General features: G+C 63.3%; 11 protein-coding genes across 11 annotated transcripts; 8 read left to right on the top strand and 3 right to left on the bottom strand.

Moving 5' to 3' along the window:
- Window positions 1-308: 308 nt before the first annotated feature.
- Window positions 309-961, top strand: Q8F55_004375 (uncharacterized protein; the record flags this gene model as incomplete). Its single annotated transcript, XM_069352893.1, has 4 exons — window positions 309-540; window positions 666-748; window positions 825-869; window positions 923-961. 4 exons carry the CDS (start codon window positions 309-311, stop codon window positions 959-961), a joined length of 399 nt encoding a protein of 132 aa, XP_069210311.1.
- A 269-nt stretch (window positions 962-1230) lies between these two features.
- Q8F55_004374 (uncharacterized protein) lies at window positions 1231-1999 on the top strand (the record flags this gene model as incomplete). The annotated part of the gene is made up of 3 exons (XM_069352892.1): window positions 1231-1509; window positions 1549-1766; window positions 1804-1999. 3 exons carry the CDS (start codon window positions 1231-1233, stop codon window positions 1997-1999), a joined length of 693 nt encoding a protein of 230 aa, XP_069210310.1.
- A 1404-nt stretch (window positions 2000-3403) lies between these two features.
- On the top strand, window positions 3404-4639 carry Q8F55_004373 (uncharacterized protein; the record flags this gene model as incomplete). Its single annotated transcript, XM_069352891.1, has 5 exons — window positions 3404-3958; window positions 4004-4172; window positions 4221-4379; window positions 4434-4537; window positions 4592-4639. The coding sequence occupies 5 exons, from the start codon at window positions 3404-3406 to the stop codon at window positions 4637-4639; spliced, it is 1035 nt and encodes a 344-aa protein (XP_069210309.1).
- A 2817-nt stretch (window positions 4640-7456) lies between these two features.
- Window positions 7457-8983, top strand: Q8F55_004372 (uncharacterized protein; the record flags this gene model as incomplete). The annotated part of the gene is made up of 5 exons (XM_069352890.1): window positions 7457-7837; window positions 7961-8140; window positions 8204-8372; window positions 8420-8602; window positions 8658-8983. The coding sequence occupies 5 exons, from the start codon at window positions 7457-7459 to the stop codon at window positions 8981-8983; spliced, it is 1239 nt and encodes a 412-aa protein (XP_069210308.1).
- Window positions 8984-9517: 534 nt separating this feature from the next.
- Window positions 9518-10111, bottom strand: Q8F55_004371 (uncharacterized protein; the record flags this gene model as incomplete). Its single annotated transcript, XM_069352889.1, has 5 exons — window positions 9518-9567; window positions 9608-9665; window positions 9708-9828; window positions 9892-9956; window positions 9998-10111. 5 exons carry the CDS (start codon window positions 10109-10111, stop codon window positions 9518-9520), a joined length of 408 nt encoding a protein of 135 aa, XP_069210307.1.
- A 212-nt stretch (window positions 10112-10323) lies between these two features.
- On the top strand, window positions 10324-12579 carry NUG1 (nuclear GTP-binding protein nug1; the record flags this gene model as incomplete). Its single annotated transcript, XM_069352888.1, has 6 exons — window positions 10324-10336; window positions 10386-10436; window positions 10473-10555; window positions 10589-11829; window positions 11865-12481; window positions 12554-12579. 6 exons carry the CDS (start codon window positions 10324-10326, stop codon window positions 12577-12579), a joined length of 2031 nt encoding a protein of 676 aa, XP_069210306.1.
- A 448-nt stretch (window positions 12580-13027) lies between these two features.
- Window positions 13028-15041, top strand: STR2 (Cystathionine gamma-synthase; the record flags this gene model as incomplete). Its single annotated transcript, XM_069352887.1, has 2 exons — window positions 13028-13228; window positions 13287-15041. The coding sequence occupies 2 exons, from the start codon at window positions 13028-13030 to the stop codon at window positions 15039-15041; spliced, it is 1956 nt and encodes a 651-aa protein (XP_069210305.1).
- A 236-nt stretch (window positions 15042-15277) lies between these two features.
- On the top strand, window positions 15278-16364 carry Q8F55_004368 (uncharacterized protein; the record flags this gene model as incomplete). The annotated part of the gene is made up of 3 exons (XM_069352886.1): window positions 15278-15426; window positions 15522-15653; window positions 15686-16364. 3 exons carry the CDS (start codon window positions 15278-15280, stop codon window positions 16362-16364), a joined length of 960 nt encoding a protein of 319 aa, XP_069210304.1.
- A 219-nt stretch (window positions 16365-16583) lies between these two features.
- Q8F55_004367 (uncharacterized protein) lies at window positions 16584-21067 on the bottom strand (the record flags this gene model as incomplete). Its single annotated transcript, XM_069352885.1, has 5 exons — window positions 16584-19264; window positions 19301-19829; window positions 19870-20854; window positions 20902-20960; window positions 21050-21067. The coding sequence occupies 5 exons, from the start codon at window positions 21065-21067 to the stop codon at window positions 16584-16586; spliced, it is 4272 nt and encodes a 1423-aa protein (XP_069210303.1).
- A 467-nt stretch (window positions 21068-21534) lies between these two features.
- On the top strand, window positions 21535-22601 carry STE14 (farnesyl cysteine-carboxyl methyltransferase; the record flags this gene model as incomplete). Its single annotated transcript, XM_069352884.1, has 5 exons — window positions 21535-21970; window positions 22008-22139; window positions 22175-22304; window positions 22342-22472; window positions 22510-22601. The coding sequence occupies 5 exons, from the start codon at window positions 21535-21537 to the stop codon at window positions 22599-22601; spliced, it is 921 nt and encodes a 306-aa protein (XP_069210302.1).
- Window positions 22602-22644: 43 nt separating this feature from the next.
- Window positions 22645-24137, bottom strand: SSF1 (rRNA-binding ribosome biosynthesis protein; the record flags this gene model as incomplete). Its single annotated transcript, XM_069352883.1, has 2 exons — window positions 22645-23994; window positions 24045-24137. The coding sequence occupies 2 exons, from the start codon at window positions 24135-24137 to the stop codon at window positions 22645-22647; spliced, it is 1443 nt and encodes a 480-aa protein (XP_069210301.1).
- Window positions 24138-24171: the final 34 nt, after the last annotated feature.

Genomic DNA, 24171 nt, shown 5'->3' with positions numbered 1-24171 from the left:
GAGATGTGGCGTGGCTGCGGACGCGTAGTGTCTCAGACCATGCATTCCGAGCAAGAAGCGAGAGATGGGCTACGCGGCCTGTCTCTCTCTCGATTCCAGAGACGCGATCATCTCTGCAAGCCACAGTTTAAGTCTGCCCATCATCGCATCTCTCATCCCGAGGCCGCGCCGTCTGCCACGCGCCACCACGGAATCTGATTACGGCTCGGCTCGGCTCCAGCGCCTCCTGCCTAGCCGCCTCCACCCCACGTCTCCCCTCGCTCAGACTTTTGCTCCACCCACCCCGCCCACCTCACACAGACCACACAATGTCCTGCGCGTCCGCCTCCCGCCTCCTCCGCTCCTCTGCGCTGCGCCAGGCGCGTGCCGTCCGCCCCGCGCGCGCGTTCACCGCCTCGGCGCTCGCCCGCGCGTCCGAGCAGCCCAACCCCCCCAACCCGATGATGGACCCCCGCATCCAGGACTTTGCGCGCAAGGTCCACGAGCACGAGGGCGCGCGCGCAGCCATGACGCGCTTGGGCGAGCTGATGAAGGAGAAGGGTGAGTGGGCAAGGCGAGCTCTGCTGTCGGAGGGATTCCAGGTCTCAGGTGGATGGCCGGAGCGACGTGCGCGCCCGTTGCTCCAGCCTGCTATGCTCCAGTGCGACGCAGCACTGACACCCCAGGTATCGACCTCTCGCAGCCCCCATCGACCATGACGATGCTCAAGCTCGGCATGGACAAGGAGGTTCGCGAGGCCGGCCAGAAGGTGGGTGTGATGTGTGGTGCGCCTCTGCCAATGAAGCTGCTACTGGCTATCCCCGTGATATCACTGACCGTCCCAGCTCATGGAGGAGCTCAAGAATGCCGGTATCGAGATCACGCCCGAAGTGAGTAGCTGTCGTCTTCTATCACAGTGCACAACCAGCTGACACGCACCCAGACAGCACAGCAGATCTTCAGCAAGTTCCCCAAGGAGTAACGTTGCATGCATGTACATTTTCATCGTGGAGCGTTGGCCGGTCCCCCGTCCCTCTTGCTGCTTGCCTGCTCTCTGGCACGCCGAAGCCACCACTCGACGTTCGCTCACCATCACTGTCGGTCTTCCTCGGCGGTGATGTCGACGGAGTCAAAGCCACGTGGACTGGTTGACTGGACTGAGCTCGACGTGATGATGTTTGTCGTGACGCGCGGTGGAGGTGGTCTGCTACTTTCTCCCTCCCTCACCTCGTCCAACCTCAGTGCTGCATCATGACAAGCAACCGAGACGACCCAGCATCACCAGAGAATGTACTCGAAGCCCTGCGCGTTTACATCCAGCCGCAGATCCGGGTCAACAAGCTCCCAAACATTCTCAGGCTCTACGCCCATCTCGTGCTCGTCAACGACGCGCTTCGAGAGCAGGCAGCCAAGGGCCTCGAGATCGCAAAGGAAGGCCTCGAGTCAGCAGACGATGTCGCAGTTCTCAAACGCTGTGTCAAGCACGACCGAGCCACTGTGGTCATGCTCCCATTGCTGTTGGGCAAAGCTGTAAGTCGGAGGGCATGCCGTGCCGCAACTAACAGCCAGCATCTGCGCCTCCTCTTGATGTCGACCAAGGACACGCACCTAGACAGTTCTCAGATGGCTATCGATGCCTACTTCCCCTCCATCGCTATGGTCAACAATACGAGCCCCGACCAGCTCAATCTCTTCATCGCATGCTTGTCGCCCGAAGACCTCGAGCTTGTGGATGGAGCCCGGAAGGAGGTGACATTGTGGAGGAAGAACGCGTTGTTGGCGAGGGGGTAGGTGAATGCGTTGCGCATCTAGCTGACCCTACAGGGACAGTCTCCCCCCGCCTCACATCGAGCCGCTTCTCAAGCCCAAGAAAGGCGAGACAGGCGTTCCCGGCGACAAGGACATCCAGAAGATTGCCGACAAGATGCTCACTCAGGCCGAGGGCATTGTGCGGCTCGCGCAAGAGTATGATGCCATGTTCTACTCGCCTACGCACGAGAGCGACCTTGAGCGGGACTGAGGGAACCGAACTCCTGGTACCCATCGCGACTCCGTGTTCCACGGGCTAGCACCTGCGACATGTCGCTTGCCGCCCACCGCGGCGTGGCGCCTCCTACAACATCACGTCTCTCGTCTTCCTCGGTTGCCCCCATTTCGCACTAGAACCCGACGTGATCAGCATCTCGATTCCTCAGATCGCAACGCCGACGTACGACCGGCCAAGTGCCGCCGGCTATCCACACCACGACCACGTACCATGTTGTTTGTTTGTATGTATCTATCGCAATAAACCACTAGCTCCAGTTCCTTTCTGCGGCCATCAAGCCGCCGGCTGAGGCATCTGGCCACGGTCAACGAGCCACTGCCGCCACGGGCGGCTGGGTTTCGGTGGTGCCTCACGCGCGAGCCACTACGGACCGGCCGCGACACCAAGATTTTTGGTGCATCACGTCGCCGCACGCACGCGGTGACTGTCTCGGTCCGATGCCGTGGGGTGCGAGGGCGCCGGATCTCGATCGAGCTGAGTGAGTACATGTACCTGGCACCCATCTCTCGGCTTCTGGCTTCTGGAATCAATTGGCGGTGACTGCTGTTCCAGTACTGCGGGGTTGGACCCGGGGTCTGGTGCCGCACGCCATTCAGCCACCATTGAGCTTAATCCCCACTATCAACCCAGGATGCGACTCACCGAGATTTAACAAATTCACAGAGATCTAGGCTGCATGTGTCGCCTGGCTGTCGCATTACCAGGTTTGCTATTCAGCCTGCGGCCACATGTCGAATTGGGCCCTGGTTGTAGTAGGTCCTTTAAGATTCAATCTCTAGCTGAGACCAGAATGGACATTCCTAAAGGTGCCGATTGCGATGGCCGACAGACATTGCCGCCTGCAGGTGACATGTCACGTCCGAGTGTCCTCGGCGCCGTGACATTGCAACTTGTCCGTACGCCGCGCCGGACTTGACCTGGCCTGCGGCGGCGCTGATCAGGGCACCTGGGGAATGGGTCTCAGACGCGCGCGCAGTACGCGAGGTCTAGCCGAGTCATCCGTGTGGCACCGCTGCCGAGCGTGCGGCTGCACGTCCAAGTCTGCGCCACTCATGCCCATCACCTGCAACTCCCCATCGCGAGGCGCTGAATGCGACAATGTAATGTCTGCGCCGCCCTTCTGCATCAGTCAATGCGTACATGCTTGTTGTTTCTGATGACGCGGCGCCGATGAACGATGAATTGACCAAGAGGATGATTCGCGCTCGGCACACTCTCGGTTCGACACAAACATCCGCCTCGGCGTCGGCCGCTCGTCTTGGTCATCTCGTCGATCAAGGTACTTAAGAGGAGCGACGTACGCCTCGACATCTCTACTCGCCAAGTTCGACACACTCTCTCACTTCGACACTCGCTCACTCTCGGACAGGTGCCACAATGAAGTTCGCCTTCTTCCTCTTGCCTCTCGCCCTCGCGGCCCCCATCGCCGACATTGCCAATGCCCCCAGTGCGGAGGAGCGTGCCGTCGCCCCCGCCCAGCCTGAGGTTGAGGGACGTCAGCTTCTCGGCGGCGTCACGGGCCTGCTCGGAGGACTGCTCGGCGGCCTCGGCTCCCCGCTCAACCTCAACGGCAATGTGCTCAACCTCCTGACCAGCAACCTTGGCCAGTCCCTCCAGCCCCTCCCTCTCTCCCAGGTCTACTCCCTTGTCTCGCTCGTGCAGGGCGTTGTGGCGGGCAACGGTGTCCTCCCCAAAGTCCTCCCCACCGGCCTCCCCACCTCCCTCTCCAACGCCCAGTTCGACGCCTTCATCTACAACACGCAGCAGATCCTCAAGGGTGTGCCGGGTATGCCCGCTGGCCTTATCGGCTCCCTTGGCACCATCCTCGGCAAGGTCGTTCCCGTCAGTGGAGGTGGCGGTGCTGCTCCCCCTGGCTCGACAGACCTCGGCGTCGGCCTCACCAGCCTTGTGGGCCAGGCTGTGCGCCTCATCGTGAGTGGCAGAATCGATACGCTAGGGCTACACTAATCGCTCTAGACTGGCTTCAACCCCGCTGCTTCCCCCGATGTTATTGGCCAGAACCTCGGTCAGCTCGACGCTCTCCTGAAGAAGATCCTCGCTGCTCTCCCGACCTCGTCTGCTGGCGTGGATGTTGGTGGCCTGACCAGCGGCCTTGGACAGCTCGTCAACAACCTTAGCGCTTATCGTGAGTAGCTCGACCAAACCGGGCGCGCCACAGAACTGACGGACCCAGTCGGCGAGCTCCAGAACCCCACCAACCCGCTCATCCTCCAGCCCGGCCAGGGCGTCGTCTCCAGCCTCGGTGGAATCCTCAGGGGCCTCGCGGTGGTCAACGGTCTCAACAACGTCGTTGCCAACCTCGCCGGACAGATCAAGCTCGGCGGCAACAACAGTGAGTCACTTGACATTGTCGCTCGCTTCGGGAAGAAATCCTAACCCGAAGCAGACCTCAACCGACTGCTTGCCCGCGCCATCGCCACCGCGCTCCAGCTAGTGCAGGGCCTCCTCCAGACTCTTGGACTTGGCAATGTCGCCGCCCAGCTCCTTGGCGTGAGTGTTAGCGCGGGTCATGATGGTTAGAGGGAATGCTGACGACGGATGTAGAGCCTTGGAATTGGCAGCGGCGGTGGTCTTCTGGGTCTCGGCCTTTAAGAAGAAGTAAACAACACAATGCCCCGCAGCCATACCTCGAGCTGGGCGCCACCTTTCGGTCTTTGTAACTTATGATTTCCCTCTCGATGACGACTCTGCCGTAGCCTTCCAGACGAGGAATGTTGGGCCTCTTTGGGTGTACCAGTAGGCATTATAGCCGAATGAAAGTGAACTCTATTCATGATCTCTATTTCTGAACGCGCCCGATATGTGGGAACATGAGCTTCGGCCGTGGCGACACAGCGGAGATATCTCGCCCAGGCATGCATGCTAGCCCCAGTCTGGCCATTGGGCGGTGGTAGGGCATTGATAGGCGCACGCGGCAGCGGTGCCTGCCGAAGTTTGCTAGCGTGCGCCATCGGTGACCCCACCGGCGACAAGGGCCAGCTCAAACCTCGGGGGCTAGTGGCGATCGGCTTGCGGGATTTCGATCCCCGCAGACGATCACGACGTCACGACAGTCGCCCATATCTCATGGGCCCCACGCCGCGTGGTATGCGCGGGTACTCTGGCCACTCCAGCTTTGGCAGCGCATGGCCGCCGAGTTCCACCGCGTCGCGTCGGCGTGCGCGGGAGTGGCGGTGTTATGGCACCACGCGTTGGAGGGGATGTGGCGGGCCCGACATTGGAATCGCCAAGTGCACCATTCGTCCTCTGGGACGGACGTCGCATGCATGCATGGGCGTGTGAATGTGCCCCAGCACACGTGCAAATACTAACAAGAATAAACATGAACTGCACCGTTGTCGCGGGAGTTGGTGACCGTGGTAACTCCTTATCCCGGTCCTCCGCTGGCCACTGTTCTCCGTTGAAGCCGCCGATGTACATACATCGCACGCCCCGCCACCACCAACCGGCGAACGGTGTCCGCACTTTAATTTTCTTAATTTTTTGAACGTCCTGTTTGGCAATGCCGCTCCAGCAGCACGTACTGACATCGTCAAACACGTGATGAATCGAATGCTTCTTTGTCAGCAATGGTTGTCTTTTTGGATGCAGTCGCGAGCTGGTAAGGGCCGCATAGACAATAAAGAGAAACTCTTGTGTTTATCACTAGGGTTAACAGGCTGGCTGAGGATTAGAGGAGAGCGGAGAGCACCAGAGATTTCTTGAGCACTGTGCCGCAACAGTTGTGGCTGAACCGGTATGGTCATGAGCTCCGTGCCGACTTGCCGCCAGCCCGCCTACGGCAATCGAGGCACCTCTCGAGGTCGGCTCTCAGGGCAGAAGCCAACTGGGTGTTTGTTAGTATCTCACCCCATAGTAGTTTGACACTCACTAAACTTGCGGTGACCTTGCCGTCCTTGAACGCGACGGAGGTGGTCGGCCGTAACTTGGAGGTTAGCACACGCAGTGTGTGTGCCACTACCTCGCATTTGCCCTCCGTGTCGACGCCTGCATATGTGTACTAGCGTCGCAGTCTAGCCATCGCGCGCTGTGCCTGGCTAGTTATCAGTGAATCTGGGTCTGGTTCCGGCGAATGGGAAGAGGGCCGGCGGCAGTTGGTGGCGGCGACTGTTTTCTAGCGCGGCGCCGTCGACGGGTGAGCAAAACCCAGTTTGGCTATTTTCTACCACCGGGCGGGTCGCGACTCGACGTGCGTGATTTCACTTTGCGACTAGAGACTTGGCTCGCAAGCGGTGGGTACATAGGGTGGACTGCTGCGGCGACTTGCTGGCGCCAGTCCAGTTGGTGTCGTGCCGTGAGCAGGGCTCGTTTCAGTCTAAATTAACGCGCCACCCTTTTGATAAGGTGGAACACTGTATCGCAAGGCACCAAAACCGTGTCACTCACTGCGCGATCCATTCATCGACTTGAATGACTTTGTGAAACGACGCGTTGAGCGTGGATGTGGGTGGGCCGGCCGGCCGACGAGCAAAGGCCGCGTCGTGCACGTTTGTGTGCGTCGCGACTGTCTTCTTCAGCCCCCGCCAACCGCGCCGCCCTGCGCTAGAGGTGTCAATCTGTTTCCCAGTTGGGACCGAGCGGCGTGCAACAAAGTACGATCATGACTCTTGTTGCCCCCCTCGCGGGCGCGCACGCAATACGACTTGCTCGTTCTGGGTGGGCCGTGGGCGCCGTGGGTTGTGTGGGCCGAGGGCCGTGGGCTGTGCGTGCTCGACGGCGCGACAGATGAGCTCTAATGCAGGGTTGGGCGTGTTTGGCACGGCGGGCACCCTTCTCGCTCGTTTCAAAGGCCTTGTTGATCGCAATCAAGCCGCTGTCGGCCTCGTACCTGGCACACACCCAGGCAGGCAGACAGGCAGGCAATTGAACCTAGTCGACGTCAACAACAACAACAAAGCACGCCGCACGCCAGGAACGGCGACAGGCTCATTAGCCCGAGGGCGCAAGTGACGAGCCATTTCAATCACACGCCGCGCTGGGACGAGGCTAAGGAGGCAAGGGGAACAAACGACGAGCGTGCATTGACCTCTTGCTTTCCCCTATCACGCGATGGAGCTAATGCAACGCGAGCGAGCGACGACAACGGCGACGACGACGGGCGCGCAAGAGGGGCGGCGGCGCAGAGGGGGAGACGGCAGCGACGAGCAAGGGGGCAAGATGACACTAGCGTCGGGTGCGAGGGAAGGCGAGGAAGACATGGACAAGCGACGGTGTCAACTGGCTGGCTGCTGGCAGTCGCCCACCCAGACCTGCAAGGTATAAGAACCCCTCCGACTCGCCATTTCCATCTTGTCTTTGTCCATCACTTCACCTGTCTCTTCTTCCACTCTTTCCTGCTCATACTCTCTTCACGACCACTCTCCTTCTTCTCCACCTCACGTCCATCACGACACCCCACACTATCTTACAATGAAGGCTGTCTTCCTCATCTCCGTAGGCCTCGCCGCCGCGGCCGTAGTCCCCACCGTGCCCACCGAGGAGCGCGGCCTCAAGGTCGACGCTCCCCAGGAGCGCGGTCTTCTCGACGGCTTACTCGGCGGTGCCGGCAGCGGCACGGGTGGCCTGCTCGGCGGCCTCTTGGGTGACGTTACTGGTGGTGGCCTGCTCGGCACCCTCGTCCCCACCCTCACCCAGACGCTCCAGGGTATCCTCACCGTCCCCGGCGATGTCGTCGCCCAGCTCGTCAAGCTCCTTGACGGTGTCATCGCCAACAACGGCCTCCCCGTCCCCCTCCCGGCTGGCCTCGCTGGCGCTCTTACCGACCCCGAGCTCAACGCTTTCCTGTACAACGTGAGTACTGTCTTCCTCGTCTTCCCTCTGCTACATTGTGCTCCCTCCTCCCTCCACCCCCTTCCTCGCCTTCCCTTACCTTCCCTCACCACCCCACCCCTTCGTCATGCTCACCTTCGCCAGGTCCAGAACCTCCTCAAGGGCGTGCCTGCTATCCCCAGTGGTCTCATCGACACCGCTGTTAGCACCGTCAAGCAGATCGTCCCTGTTGCTCAGGCCAAGCGCTCGACTGAGGCTCGCGCCACCGACCCCAGCATCGGTGCCGGCCTCCTGAACACCATCAAGTCGGTCACCTCTCTCCTTGTGAGTGTTTCTCTATCCTTCCTCCCAAACAACCTTCCTTTTGACGATCACTGACGAGACCAGGGCGGCCTTAACCCCCTCGCCAGCGCCCCTGAGGTGGTCGCCGATCTCAACAAGGTCCAGGCGGCCCTCAACGCCATCCTTCCTCAGATCCCGACCTCGCTCACTGGCCTTGACACCGCCAACATCCCCGATGCTATTGGCGAGCTGCTCAACAACCTCTCCGCCTACCGTGAGTATCAGGCGTGAATGAGTGAGCGTACGTTCTGATCCCTCCAGTCGACAAGCTTCAGGTTGCCAGCGACCCGACCGTTCTCCTTGCCGGCCAGGGTCTCCTTACTACCCTCACGACTGCCCTCACTGGCCTCGCTGGTATCCCCGGTCTTAACAACGTCCTCAACAACCTCACCAAGGGTGTCAAGCTTGGTGGTAACAACGACCTCTCCAAGGTTCTCGCTCAGGGTGAGTCCCGCCGCTTGTCTTGCCATCCTGTGTCCACTCACTGACGCGCCTTCAGTTGTTGCCGCGGTCCTCCAGCTTGTCACTGGGCTGCTCAACGGCCTTGGCCTCAGCGGACTCCTTGCCCCCGTCGAGGACATCCTCAAGTCTGTCCAGGGCCTCGGTGGTTCCGGCGCGTCTGGCCTGCTCGGAGGTCTTCTTGGAGGCCTGCTCGGTGGCACCGGCGTTCCTCTTCTCGGCGACCTCACTGGGCTGCTCGGTGGGCTCACTGGCGGTGCCGGCGGTCTCGGCGGCCTGCTCAACGGGGTCGCTGGTGCTGGCAACGGCGTTACCGGCGGCGCCACTGGTGCTGTCGGAGGTCTGCTCGGCGGCCTCGGTCTCTAAGCGTCACCTTCCTCACCAAGACAGACCTTGCTTTGGCATTACCTCTTCCTTGCCCGCCCCTTACCGAACTAGTTACGTGATGAATAAAGTTGCTTGTTGACGTTGCTTGTTGACGATGGCTGCAGTGCTTGGAGGATTGGCGAATTGACGAGAGGGCTTGGTGGATGTGAGCGGGGGCGGCGTTTTATACCTGTCATGCTCGGCCTCGCCCCAATACGTTCGCCAGGGTTGCCTTTGACACGGAGGGGCGCCGGTGCGATGCGTTGTGTGCAGCGCCGGTGCGAGGAGGGAGGCGTGGCGAAGACGGACGGTGTGGATTGTACACACACAGTCACGCCACCGCCGCCTCATTCGCTCACTCACGCTCATAACGGGGGAACCTCTTGTGGATGGGAGGGTCAGCAATCTGGTCATGGTTAGGAGAGACTGGCTGCATCCGCCGAGTGCAATCTTGGCGGACACGCGCTGAGTCGCTGTCCCCAACGTGTGACCCAAGCTGTCGTCTTCTGGAGTCCAAGATGTCCATCTCTGCATCTACAGAAGGTCGAGGAACTTCTTGAGTTCGGCCTCGGGGCGGAAGCCAACTGGGTGCGTGTCAGAAGCGTTTTCCCTGGTGGTACCCACTGAACTTGTTCTTGACCTTGCCGTCCTTGAACGCGACGACGGTCGGCAGGGCCGTGACCTGGAGCATCAGCACACGCCATGCTCTCCTCTCACAACCCACCTTGTACTCGCCCGCAATCTCGGGGAACTTGTCGACGTCGAGCGTGATGAGGTCGTAGTTGGAGTCGGGGCCCGTCAGGCCCTTGAGCAGGGGCTGGAGGACGCGGCAGGGCTGGCACCAGCTGGGGTGTGTGAGCATGGTGCGGTGGCTTGCGAAAGCAGCTGCCGCCCGCACAGACACTCACTCGGCGTAAAAGTCAACCAGGACTGGCTTGGTCGCCTTCTCGTCGAGCGCGCGCGCCTTGAACGCCTGCAGAGTGGTCAGCCCCAGCACTCCAGCTCGAAACCCACGGCCGGGTCAACGTCGAGGAAGTGGTCGCGCCTCACGGCGGTGATGTGCAGCGACCTGGCGGCGACGAGGCGCGATGTCGAGGCGACGCGGGCGGAACGGAGGAGCGAGGCCATGGTGTATGCTTGTGCAGGCGGAGTGTATGGTCCAACGTCGCCGTCGTCGCTGCCGATGTCAGCAAGGTCGGCAATGCGGACGGTCGGCTCGGATCTCGGAGTAGCACCCAATCTCCGCGTGTGTCAGCGCTCGTTGGCCACCCAAAATTCTTGACGGCGAGAGCTGCGACAACAACATTACTCTGCGACGACTGCAGCGTCTGCATCAAACAATGCCGAAAGCGAGTGAGTATGGTGGGAGCCGGGCACCATATGGCAGCTGCTGACAGCGCAGACAAGAAGGCAGGTGGCAAGGGCAAGGTCTACACCCTGCCCACTGCACAGCGTGAGTGACGCCGACGAATCTCGTCTGACAGCGCAGGCAGCAGCAAGGCTGGCGGCGTGCCCAAGCTCCAGGCGCTCAAGGACAAGCGCCAGCAGACGTCGCCGTACACCAAGGCCAAGGTGGGTGCCGTGTAGCGGCTGTACTGACGCCAGCCCGTGGCTCCCACCATCGGCGCCAAGTCGATGACGGCGCTGGCCTCGACCTCGAACCACCTCGGTAACACGTACGACGCGACCGTGCACGTCGCCGAGGACGGCACGCCGATCGACGCGTCGCTCACGGTGCGCGACTCGTCGGCCAAGGCGTTCATGCGCGAGCTGCGCAAGGTCATAGAGCGGGCCGACGTGATTATCCAGGTGCTCGACGCGCGCGACCCAGATGGCACGCGCAGCAAGTGGGTCGAGGAGGAGGTGCGCAAGCGCGACCAGCAGGGCAAGAAGCTGCTCGCCGTCGTCAACAAGATCGACCTCGTGCCGCGCGAGAACCTCGAGAGCTGGCTCAAGCACCTCCGCCACTCGTTCCCCACCATGCCGTTCAAGAGCTCGACGCAGAACCAGCGCGTCAACCTCGCGCAGAACAACACGCAGCTCGCTGTGGAGGCGACAATTCCCGGACAGAAGGCGACGAGGCTCGCCGAGCTGCCCCAGACCAGCTCGTCGCTCGGCGCGCCGGCACTGCTCAACCTGCTCAAGCAGTACGCGCTGTCGACGCCGCACTCGGCGCTTACTGTCGGCGTCGTCGGCTACCCCAACGTCGGCAAGTCGAGTTTGATCAACTCGCTCAAGAGGAGCAGGGCATGCGGTGTCGCTGCCATGCCGGGCAAGACGCGTGTGGTGCAGGAGGTCGTGCTCGACAAGGGCGTCAAGATCCTTGACTGCCCCGGTGTCGTGCTCGAGGACATTGGGCGCGAGTTTGAGGGCGAGTTTGGAAGGAGGAAACAGGCCGAGATCATGCTCCGCAACGCTATCAAGGCCGAGCTGGTCGAGGACCCCACGGCCCCGATCGAGGTCATCCTCGACCGCGCCGACCCGGCACAGCTGCAGAAGCTCTACTCGATTCCTGCGTACTCGGACGTTCGCGACTTCCTCATCAAGATTGCGTTGACGAGGGGACGCCTCGGCAAGGGTGGTATCCCTGACCTCGAGGCGTCGGCGGTGCAGGTGCTGCGCGACTGGAACAGTGGCAAGATTTCCTACTTCAGCAGGCCACCAGCGGTCCACCCGTCCAACGCCAAGGAGGTGGTTGTTGAGGGCGCCGAGGAGGACATTGCGATGGACGGCGAGCGCGTCGGTGACGCCAAGATCCTCACGGCACTGAGCGAGGCGTTTACCCTCGACGGCCTGTTCGACAACCTCGGTGACGAGGCAGAGTGGCAGGGCGGCGACGATGAGGAGTGAGTAGTGCGCGTGAGCGTCGCTGACATTGCAGGGAGGATATCACCGAGACGGCCGTGCCAGTGGTGTCGAGGCCAGTGCCAGTGGCGGCACCAGCACCGTCTGCCCCCGCATCAAGCCGCTTCGACCGTGCTTTCGCGGCCAACATCGACAGCGACGACGACATGGGATCAGAACCCGAGGACGAGCCGGATTCGCCAGTGCTCCGTCCCATGCCGACGCCGCGATTCCCTGCGCCCCAGCAGCAAGCGATCGCCGCGGCCTACATGCCTGCGCCCGCGCAGCGTGTTGCCGACCCGGCTCGGTTGTTCACCTCTGCCGAGCTCGCTCACGCGCCCGCCCTTGACCGAGCACGGCAAAAGGCTGCGGCCAAGAAGGCCAAGAAGCGCCAGGCGATTGCCGAGAAGACCGAGGCTGAGCTCCTCGGCGGTTTCATCGGCATGGACATGGACAACGGCGCGATGTACAACGACGACGCGGCGCCGACGATCAAGACGGCCAAGCAGAAGCGCGAGGACAAGAAGGCCGCGGCAAAGGCGCGTGCGCAGGCTGCCCAGTCTGCTCGTGCGCCGGCCGCGGAGATGGAGCTCGAGGGCGGTGCCGAGACCAAAAAGGAAGCCGACTTTGCAAGTTTCCTTGCCAGCATGGGTGGTGAGTAACCGCGCATGCTCTGTGGCATGTGGTTTCAGGGATTGTGTCATGGATGCTGACGCCTTGTTCCAGCGGAGGACTCTGACGAGGAGCTGTAATCTGTGAGGTCGTGTGTGTGCGCTACGTGGGCATTGTAATTTGGAACTGGGCAATTCCGATAGAAGTAGACGGGGCATGTCGCGGCATGCACCATGTGTATAGAGGGGAATAGGTCGACGCAGACTACTAACTACGATATCCCCGCCGCCGCACATTTTACGCACAGAGTGCCCAGTGCCCATCGGCCGTTTCCGAGCGGCAACCAAGTTCCAGGCACGGCTGTGTGTCGTGATTACAATCAAAATGCCTCCGTCGACAACGACTCGTTCGTAAAAGATCAGTCGACACTACCGACAATACAATTCCAAACGATCATCGACCGAGACAGAGCCAGAGCTAGCTAGCGACCGACCCAGAGGACCAGGCTCAACGCTTATACACCCACGTCACTCCAACACCGCGGCCGTCATGACAACGACCACTTCCTCACAAACTCCCCCCGACCAAATGCTAGCGACGCTATCGCCGTTCGCGACGCTCACGCCCAGCCAGATCCCGGTGGGGCGCGGGCTGCCGGCGCTCACGAGCCACGCCATCTCGGTCTCGCTGCCGCTGTGGGCAGACAACATTGCCTACGAGGAGGGCGAGCTCGTCGGCAAGATGGAGACGGGCTACCCGCGCTTCTTTATCCACCTGTCCATCCAAAAGGTGTGTAGTGTGATGGCCCCGCACACGCACGGACCTGGCTGACCTCATGCGCTTCCAGCTCGCGGCCAACTGCCTCGCAAAGTTTGGCCAGGCAGGCGAGGACGCCATGCTGTTCCCGACGCCGCGCATCGCGGCCGAGGCACGCGACTTCCTCGCAGCGCAGAACCCGCCCATCCCCAGCCGCATCGTCGAGCGCGTCATCTGCCCCGGCGCCAACAGCCTCAAGTCGGCCAGCGCCGGCACGGGCATCGACTGCATCGAGCTCCAGGTGCTCTTCTTCGGCAAGGAGCACTTCCCGTATGCCAAGGCGTTCTGGCAGCACACGGGCGACGGCATCAGCTCGCGCATGGCCGACCGCGCGCTCGCGTTCCTCGGTGAGCTGCCCGCTGGCCCTGGCGCGCCCAACCCTGCGCCTGCGCCGGCCGCGAGCTCGTCGAACGGATCGGCCAGCCACATCGCACCCCAGCCCCAGCGCGGGGGGTACTCGCGCAACCGCCACTACGCGCGCAAGTGCGTCCCTGGCGCCGCGCCCGCCCCCACCGAGCCAGCGCGTACCGACAGCCCTGCCGAGGACGACGGCGCCGACGTCTCGACGTATGTCGAGGAGCGGTACGGTCGTAACCTGCCGCTGTTCAACGCGCCGCTCGCCAAGACGGCCCTCAAGCGCCGTATCGCGGGTGGCGTCCTCCCCCAGGACAAGGAGTTTGGCGTGTCGTCCGAGGCCGAGGTCAAGCGCGGCGTCACCGACGACGACGTGTACCTCTACCCCGGCGGCATGAGCGCCATCTGGCACGCGCACCACCTCGCCCGCGTCGCAAGGCAGCGCTCGGGAACCAAAGAGGGCAAGAGCGTGTGCTTTGGCTTCCCCTACACCGACACGCTCAAGATCCTGCAGAAGTGGGGTCCCGGATGTACGTTCTACGGCAACGGTGATGCGGCCGATCTCGACGCGTTTGAGGCGGCGCTCGACGCGCAGGACAAGTCGGAGCCCATCCTGGCCGTGTTCTCAGAGTTCCCCTCCAACCCCCTCCTGCGGTGTGCCGACCTCAAGCGGTTGCGCCAGCTGGCCGACAAGCACGGCTTCCTGATTGTCATCGACGAGACGATTGGCAACTTTATCAACGTCGACGTGGTGCCCTACGCCGACATTATCGTGTCGTCGCTCACCAAGATCTTCAGCGGCGACTCGAACGTCATGGGCGGGTCGTTGATCCTCAACCCGGCGCAGAAGTCGTACGAGGCGCTCAAGGCCGTCCAGAAGGAGCAGTACGAGGACGCCTATTACGCCGAAGACGCAGTGTACATGGAGCGCAACTCGCGCGACTACCGCTCGCGCATCAAGCGCGTCAACGACAACGCGTACGACGTGACAGGGTACCTCTACTCGCGGTCGTTGGCCGACACGACGTCTCCCGCCGACGGCAAGGTCATCAAGCGTATCTACTACCCGCGGTACGAGACGACCGAGCTGTACGAGGCATGTCAGAACACGCCTGCCCTGGGCAAGGGCGGCTTTGGCGGCCTGTTCTCGGTCACGTTCACGTCACTGGCCGCGTCGAGGGCGTTCTACGACACGCTCAAGTGCGCCAAGGGGCCGTCGCTCGGCACGTCGTTTACGCTGGCGTCGCCGTACACGCTGCTGGCGCACTACGGCGAGCTGGACTGGGCGGCCGAGTTTGGCGTCGAGTCGGGCCTCGTGCGTATCAGTGTGGGCCAGGAGGAGGTGCCGACGCTCAAGGAGTGGTTCCACGAGTCGGTTGCGGCGGCCGAGGCGGCGGGACGGGCCGAGGCGGCGGCCAAGGGACACGCCTAAAATGGCAGACGTGCCACGATACCCGTGTACCATAGTGCACAGTCTTGTAGTCGGTTGTTAGATCTAGTTGGGATGTCGCTTCAACGCATATCACGTCATGCAGGGGTGGGTGGGCTGCGGTTGGTGCGATGCCGGATGGGGTTGGGCTGGGGAGTGATGGCGGGAGGCGCCGCTGATAACGAACGACCGCCTCCACCTCCACTCGGCATCGCCCACTCGCTCGCGACAATCTCACCATGCCACCGCCGCAGCCGTTCAACCCGCGCGCAATCAAGGCGCTGCTCATCGACCTGAGCGGGACGCTCCATGTTGGGCGCGAGCTGACCCCGCGCGCCGCCGAGGCCGTGGGGCGGCTGCGGGGCGCGGGGGTGCCGTTTCTCTTCTGGTGAGTGGGCGTGTGTCCACACGGCCTCCTCGAGATCGGCGGCACACGGCCTGTCCCCCCCCCCCCCCCACCCGCTCGCTAACGCTCGCCGCTAGCTCAAACTCGACCAAAGAATCCGAGGCCCGCCTGCTCTCCACCCTCACGGCCATAGGCCTCCCCGCGTCCCCAGGCGAGCTGCTGACCTCGCTCGGCGCGTGCAGGCAGTACGTCGAGGCGCGCGGTCTCAAGTGGGTCGTCCCCCCCGCGGAGCTAACACCAGCCCGTACCTCCTCGTCTCGCCCGAGGCGGCTGAGGAGTTTGCCGGCCTCCCCCGCGCCGCCTCGCACGCGCACGACGCCGTCGTCGTCGGGCTGTACCCCCCCGCGTTTGGGTACGATTCGTTGAATACCGCGTTTAGGGTGCTCAAACGCGAGCCGCTGTACGTGAGCGCTGGGGAGGGGGAGGGGGGGCAGGGCGAGGGGGAGGGGGAGCGAGGGCCCTTGTCCGACCCGACGCCGGCGCCGAGCGGAGCGGCGACCCCCACCCTCCCCCCCGCGCCCGTGCTCGTCGCGCCCCACCTCTCGGCGTTCCAGCAGAACCCGGCCACCGAGGCCTTCCCCGCCGGGCTGAGCCTAGGCGTCGGCGCGTACGTCCGCGCGCTTGCCGCCGCGGCCGCCGTCGACCCCGTCGTCGTGGGCAAGCCGAGCCGCGGCTTCTTCGAGCTCGCGCTCGCCCGCCTCGCCGCCACGCACGGCGCCGCGTTCGACCCGGCCTCGGTGCTCATCGTCGGCGACGACGCCGTCAACGACCTCGGCGACGGCGCCCTCGCCCTCGGCCTCCACCGCGTCCTCGTCCGCACCGGTAAGTACCGCCCCGGCAGCGAGCACACGCACCCGCCCCCAGACGCAGTCTACGACTCGTTTGCAGACCTCGTAGACGCCATCCTCGGCGCGGCGTAGACACCACGCCACCGCCTAGACACCTCGCGCGCTCACACACCTATACCGTAACATGTAATGCGCTACAACTCTATCGTGCACGGGCAGATCCGGGCCCTCCCTCCCCCACAACCCCCGCTACTAACTCCCCGGCGGCTTCGGCGTCCCCGTCTGCGCTCGCTGCAGGCTCGGCGACCGCACAAACTGCTGCGACTGCGGCTGTACGTGTCAGACTGGCATCTACGCACCAGGCCCAGGCGTAGGGGTCAACATCACCCCAGCCGGCATCTGTCCAGCGACCCGCGTCGGGGTCTGGTACTGGAGCTGCGCGGCTGGCGTAACGGGACTCGCGTTGCTCACCGTTCCCAATGAAGCCATGGCCATCTGGGGGGTTCCTTGCTGCGACAGCTGCGCCTGCGCAACGGCAGCCGCTTGGGCTTGGGCTTGCGCCTGTGCTTGGGCTTGAGCCTGAGCCTGAGCCTGAGCCTGCGCTTGCGCCTGAGCCTGCGCGACTGCCTGCGCTTGCGCCTGGGCCTGGGCTTGCGCCTGAGCCTGCGCCGCCTGCGCCTGTCGGAGGAGCTGGATCTGGACGGCGCGAATCGTCTCGGGTGTCACCTGCTGTCCGCTCGCAGTCAAGCTCGCAATGATCTGCTGGAACTGGGCCTGTTGCTGCGGGCTCATCGTGGCGACCATCTGCGGGGAACCGGCCGCCCCGGGCGGTCTCAGGTGCTGCTGCATCGGGATCTGCCCAACACGGCCCATCGCAGCAGCCTGGGCAGCTTGCACCTGCGCTTGAGCAGCAGCTTGCGCCTGCTGCAGCGCGGCCTGGTTCTGCGCTGCCTGGGCAGCTTGCTGCTGAGGCGATGACTGTACGTGCTGAATCGCGGGCGAGGACAACTGGCCGTCGCCGACGCCGTTGGGCACCTCGCTGGCAGAGGCGTAGGGCGAAGTGAGACCAGGCTGCGAGTGCGGCGTTCCGGCGCCGAGGCTCGCTGCACGGGCTTGGGCCTGCGCCTGCGCCTGCGCTTGTGCTTGAGCCTGAGCCTGGGCGTTGAGCTGAGCCTGAGCATTGAGCTGCGCCTGGTGCTGGGCTTGGGCCTGAGCTTGAGCCTGCGCCTGTGCTTGCGCCTGTGCTGCTTGGGCCTGCGCCTGGGCTTGGGCTTGAACTTGCGCCTGGGCTTGAGCTTGCGCCTGGGCTTGAGCCTGAGCCTGAGCCTGCGCTTGCGCCTGCTGCACTCTCTGAGCCTGCTGCACCGCAGCCTGTTGCTGGGCCTGCAGTTGCAGCAGTTGCTGCTGCTGTGAGACAGGAATCTGCCCAGGTTGGGGTGGGCGGACACCGTTGGCGAGCTGAGGAGAAGCCCCGTTGAGCGCTGCGCTCCTGCCGTTGACAGCCGTGGCAGCAGCCACAGCATTGAGTATCTGCTGCTGGCTGGGGGCCATCTGGATCGGCTGGCCATTGGGGCCGACTCGGGCCTGCGCCCCGGCCTGCTGGGGAGGCCGAACTTGCCCGGCGGCAGCTGCGGCGCCCATAAGCGCTGCCTGTTGTTGCCTCATCTGTGCCTGCTGGGCCTGTCGCTGCTGCTCGGCAAGAAGGCGCCTCTGCTGCTGAGCCTCGTGGATACGAAGGTCGCGCTGGTACTTTGCCTCGACGAGCTCGAACGGTGTGGGAGGCTGGCCGTTCGGGTTGGCGGTAGACGAGTGCGACTCGTGCACAGTGATCTCCTTGGGTTCCTGGTCCTTGAGGTTCTCCTTGGTCTTGGTGTCGCGACGACGGACAAGGCGGCGCATGGCGTCGTACAGGGCCTGGTGGCGAATCGCCTTCTTTGTCGATCCTTCGTAGCGTTGCTGCTTGGCTGCGCGAGCCTCTCGCTTGGACAATCCCGGAGGGGGAGGGGGCTCCATTGGCTGGCCATTGGCAGCACTGGCGCCAGTCGCGCCGGTGGGTGTGCCGGTGCCGGTGCTAGGCTTGGTGGCCGCTGCCGCCCCCGTCGTTGCCGCAGGGGTACCAGCCGCCGGTGTGCCGGTAGCAGGCGTAGACGCCGCCTCCGCAGCCCCGCTGGCTGTCGCCGCTGCATCCGGTGCAGGCTTTGGAAGATTCTTGCCAGGGCCCCATGTCGTGTTCCATCGCTCATAGCAGTCGTACGCGGTGCGCACATCTGAAGGGATAGTCACCCGCTCCGAGTTGAACGCATCGGCAATCAGCTGCCAGTTGTAGGGGTACGTGGTAACGAGTTTCAACAGGATCTTGTCCTCCTCCGTCGTCCATGTTGGCTCTGGGCGCTGGTTGTCGGGCTTGGCCTGGGGGTTGTACGGCTGCAGGTTGAGCGGCCGCAGGGTTCGTCCCGAGAAGAACGTCGACGATGACGCCACGACCTCTGGTGGCACGTCGGCCGCACCCTTGGGGCTCTCGTACCAGGGCCCGTCGTGCAGGTCCCAGTCGCTGTCCGCGTCGAAGTGGTTGCGCGCCGGCTGCAGGTGCGAGATGAACACTGGTCGGATATCCAGGATGCGCGACGTGTGCGCGATGCGGTTGCCCGAGGCGCCGGCCTCGTCGTGCCGCCTGTGCACCTTGCCATCCTCGGGTGGCGTGGGGCCAGTGTACAAGGCAAGGTCGGGGAAGAGCTCCTGTAGGCAGACTGGAAGGTCGGACGGGTCGTCCTCTGCAGGCGGAGTCGGAAGGTTGGGCTTCTTCGACGACGCAAGGGGTAGTGACCCAAGATCGGCGGTCGGAGCCTCAGCGGGCAGGTAGAGCAGGGGTCGGCGCGCTGCAGCGAGCGCATCGACATCGGCGAAGCGCTTGCTGAGGATAAGGCCATTGGGCAGCACAGTACCGCCTCGTGTGGCCCGCTCGCTCTCCTCGCCTTCAGGCTGCTCTCCCTCTGCATCCGCTCGGTTGGACGCCTCGCCAGCCTTTGCGATTTCTACACTGTCAGCGTGGCCAGTGCCATGACACCCACCATTTAGCCCCACACCGCCGTCGTCGGCCTCTCCCTCGGCGTCCTCCTCGCCGTCCGCGTCCGCATCAGCCTCGCCGTCGGCATCAGCCTCTCCATCAGCATCTGCTTCCCCGTCGGCATCTGCGTCCGCTTCGCCATCGGCATCGACCTCAATCTTGACTTCGGCCTCCTCTTCCGGTGACTTGTCCTCTGCCGGCTTGGGCAGAATCTCCTCCAGTACCTCGGCCCCTGTGCGGTCAGGCCTGTCGGTAGTGTCGGCTTCGGCCATCTCGGTGTCCTCGTCCTCTTGTCCGACGAGCATCTCGACGTCGTCCTCAGCCGAGCCTTCCTGCGCACGATCTGGTTCTGTCGGTGCCGGCTTGCCAGGGACCGCAACGTCGTTCGCTGAGCCCCATCCACGGCCGCCAACCATGAGCTCGGCCTTCTCATCCGCGGGCGCCACATGCCACTCGACAATCTGGTATGCGAGCTCGCGCGCCACGACGCGCTTCCACCGCCTCTCTTCGATGAAGTCGGTCTGGATCCACTCCTAGGCGAGTCAGGCAACGTCCTCCCTGCCTCGCACTCACCATCTCCTCCAGGAGCCAGTCCCAATGAGATTTGGGTACTGGTGGCCCACGGTGCTTCTTCGGCTGTCGCAAGCTCCACCGGCCACCGGCCTTCTTAGCCTCTATGCGCTCCATTGCACGAATATGACGGAGCTCTGCTTGCGCAACCCGCCAGTCGGCCGTGAGCACGCACTTGGCGCTGCGCGCGATGCCGCCGCTCAGGGGATTCAGCCCGTACGTGAGATGCAACTTGAACGTGTCGACCTTGCCCGAGTCGCCCTTGCTGCCGCGGCGGTGTCGACCGCTGCCCTGCGCTCCTGGTGGGAAGGGAGGGAGTGGAGGCACACGCGACGCGTAGTCGCTTTCTAACGGCATCAGTACCTTGAGCGCCTCGGACGGGGCCGGCGTCGCCGCAGGTGCGTAGTTCTCCAATGGCTCCCAAGGCGGCACGTCGAGGTCGGCAGCGAGCGCGCTCGGCGAGCGGCGGGGCAGGACATCATGCAGCGCAACTGTTGCCGGCGGTGGCTTCGTCCGCGCTGGCGACGGCGGCCGCGAAGAGCGTGTCGGGCGGGGCGACCCCACAGGCGTCGCGTGTCGCGATGACGTCCGACTTGAAGCCCTCAGCACGGCCTTCTCGGCTACCACTGCGGCTGCCGGTGTTGCTGTCGACGGTGCTGGTGACTCTGACGCTTCCGATGCCTCGGGCACTTCTGGCACATGCACAAAGTGCGCGACGACAGGCGGCTCGTCTGGAAAGTCGATTGTTGTTGCCGGCGGGGATGGCACGGGCGGCTCGGGTAGTACCAAGGAGACAATGCGGCTCGGCCCCGCTTCGAGACGGTACTCCTCCTTCCAGCCATCAAATGCGTCTGCGGCGCCTGGCTCGAGGTCCTCGTCGCCGTCTTCTCTCAAGTCGACGCTCGGAAAGGTCGACCCGGCCGACCGCTTGCGCTTGAGCAGGCCATACAAGCTTCTGAGGGCGGCGCCGTGCGCCTCGACGTCTTTCCTGTATTGTCGTTAGTGGCGCCCAGGTCCCAGATCCTCGGTACGCACTGTACCAGTCTTTGTTTGTCATTCAAGACGTCGTGAACCGCCCCGCTAAGCTGCCATTGCTACACCCGAGTCAGCATATGTACACTTCAAGGCCGCGGGCCGCGGGTAAAAAGCGCCAAAAGGCCGACAGCCCAGTGACGAGACGCACCTCGACGTCCACGTCCATCGCGGGCGATTGGATGCACGTATCCGCCCCGTTTTTTCGCGCACGTCGTTGACGGGGTGCTTGCGGCTACTTGCGCGAGTGTTTGAGGACGACCTAGGCCGGATGTGCTTGTGTAATGATGGCTGTCAACAAGAATGTCAGAGTGTGAGGTGGGTTGTGACTGCTGCAAAGGGAGGCAGAAGCGACGCGGAAACAACAACTGGTATTGGGATTGACGGGCCTATTTCCTCAATTTGCACGCCTAATGGACTACATTGTTGATGTGGAGTCTCCACGGCGCGCGTGCCACTGCCTGTCCTCGTCGCCATCGTCGTCCTTTGAGGTGCATCTCTGGCATCCGCGACGTCGTATTGTTCTCATTCAAACTCACTCAGACAAAGCACAACTAAATGGGGAGCATACCCCCTCCCCCCTCTTCTTGATTCTCTCACTCCTTTACCTCCCTCACTCCCCACCCTTCCCTCCCAATGTCTACCGACGCACACGACAACGGTGTCCCCAGCGCAGGCCCGCCCACCAGTGGGATCACCGGTGGTGACCCGGGCATCTCGGCGCCCTTCAGCGTCGTGCGCAACCGTTTCGGCGCGAGCAACGCACGGCCGCTCGGCGACATCCCCAACCTCACTCCTCCCCAGCCGGCCCTCGCCATGCCTGAGAGCTACCAGGCAAAGGACACGATCCCCAACACGCCCCTCGCGGCAAGCGTCATCTCGGCCGCGCTCGGTGCGATTGCCGGCTCGGCCATTCTCCTCGCCTCCTTTCCCTTTCTTCGCTGGCTAGGCGCCGAGACTTGGGTATGGCCTCGCCCCCAGCTCGCAGTTTACATCGCTGCAATGGGCACCTTTCACCTCCTCGAGTTCTGGACGACGGCCGGGTGGAACTACCGAAAGCTCAGCGTTGATGGTGGGTGATAAGAGTCTGTAGTTGCTCACCCGCGCAGCCTTCCTCCTGAACAATACCGCCGGGTACCATCTCGCTCACTTCATGGGGCTCACAGAGTACTTCATCTCATCGTACTTCTGGCCCAACAAGTTTGAGGGGGTCTGGGCGAGCTGGCCCGTTCTCCTCGGTGGTGGGTTGTGATACACAGCATGGCTGACCCCGCAGTCGTCGCTATCCTCCTCCTTGCCCAGTCTTTCCGCTCCCTCGCCATGGTGCACGCAGCCGACTCATTCTCCCACATTGTCAAGGCTGTCAAGCTCGACGACCACACGCTCGTCACGAGCGGCGTCTATGGGTGGGTGGGAGAAGCCTCAGCTCTACTAACCCACCAGCTACGTCCGTCACCCGTCCTATGTCGGCTTCTTCTACTGGGCCGTGGCTACACAGCTTCTCCTGTCCAACATTGTCAGCACGGTCGCCTTTGTCGTCATTCTCGGACGGTTCTTCTCCAGCCGCATCACAAGTGAGCCATCTGAGTACGAAGTCAGCTGACATCCCAGACGAGGAGAAACATCTCATCCGCTTCTTTGGAAACGACTACATCGAGTACAAGAAACGCGTCGGCTCGGGCCTCCCCTTCCTGGTCAAGTAGGGTCATAGATGGCAGTGTAATGCATGTACATGCGCTCAATCTACTAGCGCTTGCCCGCCCGCCTCTTGGGTGGTGGTGGCCTGGCAACCTCCTCCTCGTCGCTGCTGCTCTCCTCCTCCTCAGACGCGACCTCACCGACCGGAGCGTCCATGTCCCAGTCGTCATCGTCGTCGGCTCCGTCGGCTCCGCGGTCCTCGTAGTCGAACTCGTCATCCTCGTCGTCGTCCTCCTCGGCAGCCTTTGCCCGGCGGCGCTCAAGCTCCTCCTCGGGGTCGACATCAGACAGGCCGTCGACGTCGATGTCGGAAGCGTCCTCGTCATCCTCCTCCTCCTCGTCGGCCTCGTCGCCGCCCGTCTTGACCTTCTTCTTGGCGTCCTTCTCGGCCTTCTTACGGGCGACGTTGGCAGCCTGCTCGGCGCGGCGTGCCTCACGGAGCCTGCGGCGCTCGTCGTGGGCCTTGGTCTGCGCACTCGTCTGCGACTTGGTGCGTGCCTCGTGCTTGTGGTACACGGTCTCGCCCTCGCCGCGCTTCGAGCCGACAAGACCCTCGACGACCTTGACGAGCTCGAGCTCGAGCCTAGGGCCCGTCTCGAGCAAACGAACAGCCTTGCGCTCTCCCTTCTTGTTGCCGCGTCCGACGTAGTCCTCTGGCAGCTCGACAGCGTTGGTGTCAGACTCGGCCTCGGACGCCTCGCTCTCGCTCATCGAGTCGTAGCCCGACGACGCCTCGGAGGCATCGCGTGACCGCCGGATAAGGTAGTCGGCAATGTCGTCGGCGTTCGAGAGATCAGGCGCGCGGCGAGAAGATGTAGCGCCGCCGAGGTTGACGAGCTTACGCACGCGGCGCGACACGCCCTGGGGACGGACGCTGATCGTGTAGTGGCGGAGCGAGATGAGTCCGGTGCCGTGGTTGTACGAGACGAGGAGGACGCGGCGGAAGGTGGGCAGCGCCGACTTCTCAATCTGGATAGGCGGGAACAGTCCCTGGAACATTGTGCTCATGAGCTTGAGCTGCGGGAGGGCGGGTCCGTCTGCCGGCTGCTGGAAGTTGTTGAGGACGAGCAGGGGCGGGTTGCGGTACTCTCCTCCTGGCGACTTGCCAATGTTGCGCATCGACACGGACGCCGAGACAATGTCGCGCATCAGGCTGTAGCGCAGCACGCGGAACGTCAATGTTGGGCCTTGGGGCAGGCGGGCCATGCGGAGATGGACATTGTACGCGTCGGTGAGGGTGAAGGCGAGGAGGTGGGTGACGCTGAGGGTGGGCGCGATGGTGAGGTAGTCGCGCAGACGGGCGCCTGGCCTCTCGCGGAGTCGGGTAGCAGTGTTGGGCTCCATGATCTTGCGGAAGTCGCGTACGAGCGATCCTACAGATTTTGTCACTGTGCCGGACTGCGGGGTGAGTGGTTGGCACGGCGGTGGAGGAGGGGGAGGAGGCTCACTTTGATGACAAAGGACTTGGGGGCCTTCTCGGCTGCCTCTCCGGCCTCGCCGCCCTTGAGGTGGGTCCTGTTCTTTCTCCTGCGCTTGGCCATGTTGTGCTGTGCGTGTTGTGGATGTTGTTGGGCT

This window comes from Vanrija albida (genome assembly GCF_041260175.1).
Source record: "Vanrija albida strain AlHP1 chromosome Unknown contig_3, whole genome shotgun sequence".
Taxonomy (NCBI): Eukaryota; Fungi; Basidiomycota; class Tremellomycetes; order Trichosporonales; family Trichosporonaceae; genus Vanrija; species Vanrija albida.
This window is presented reverse-complemented; position numbering and strand designations above follow the sequence as displayed.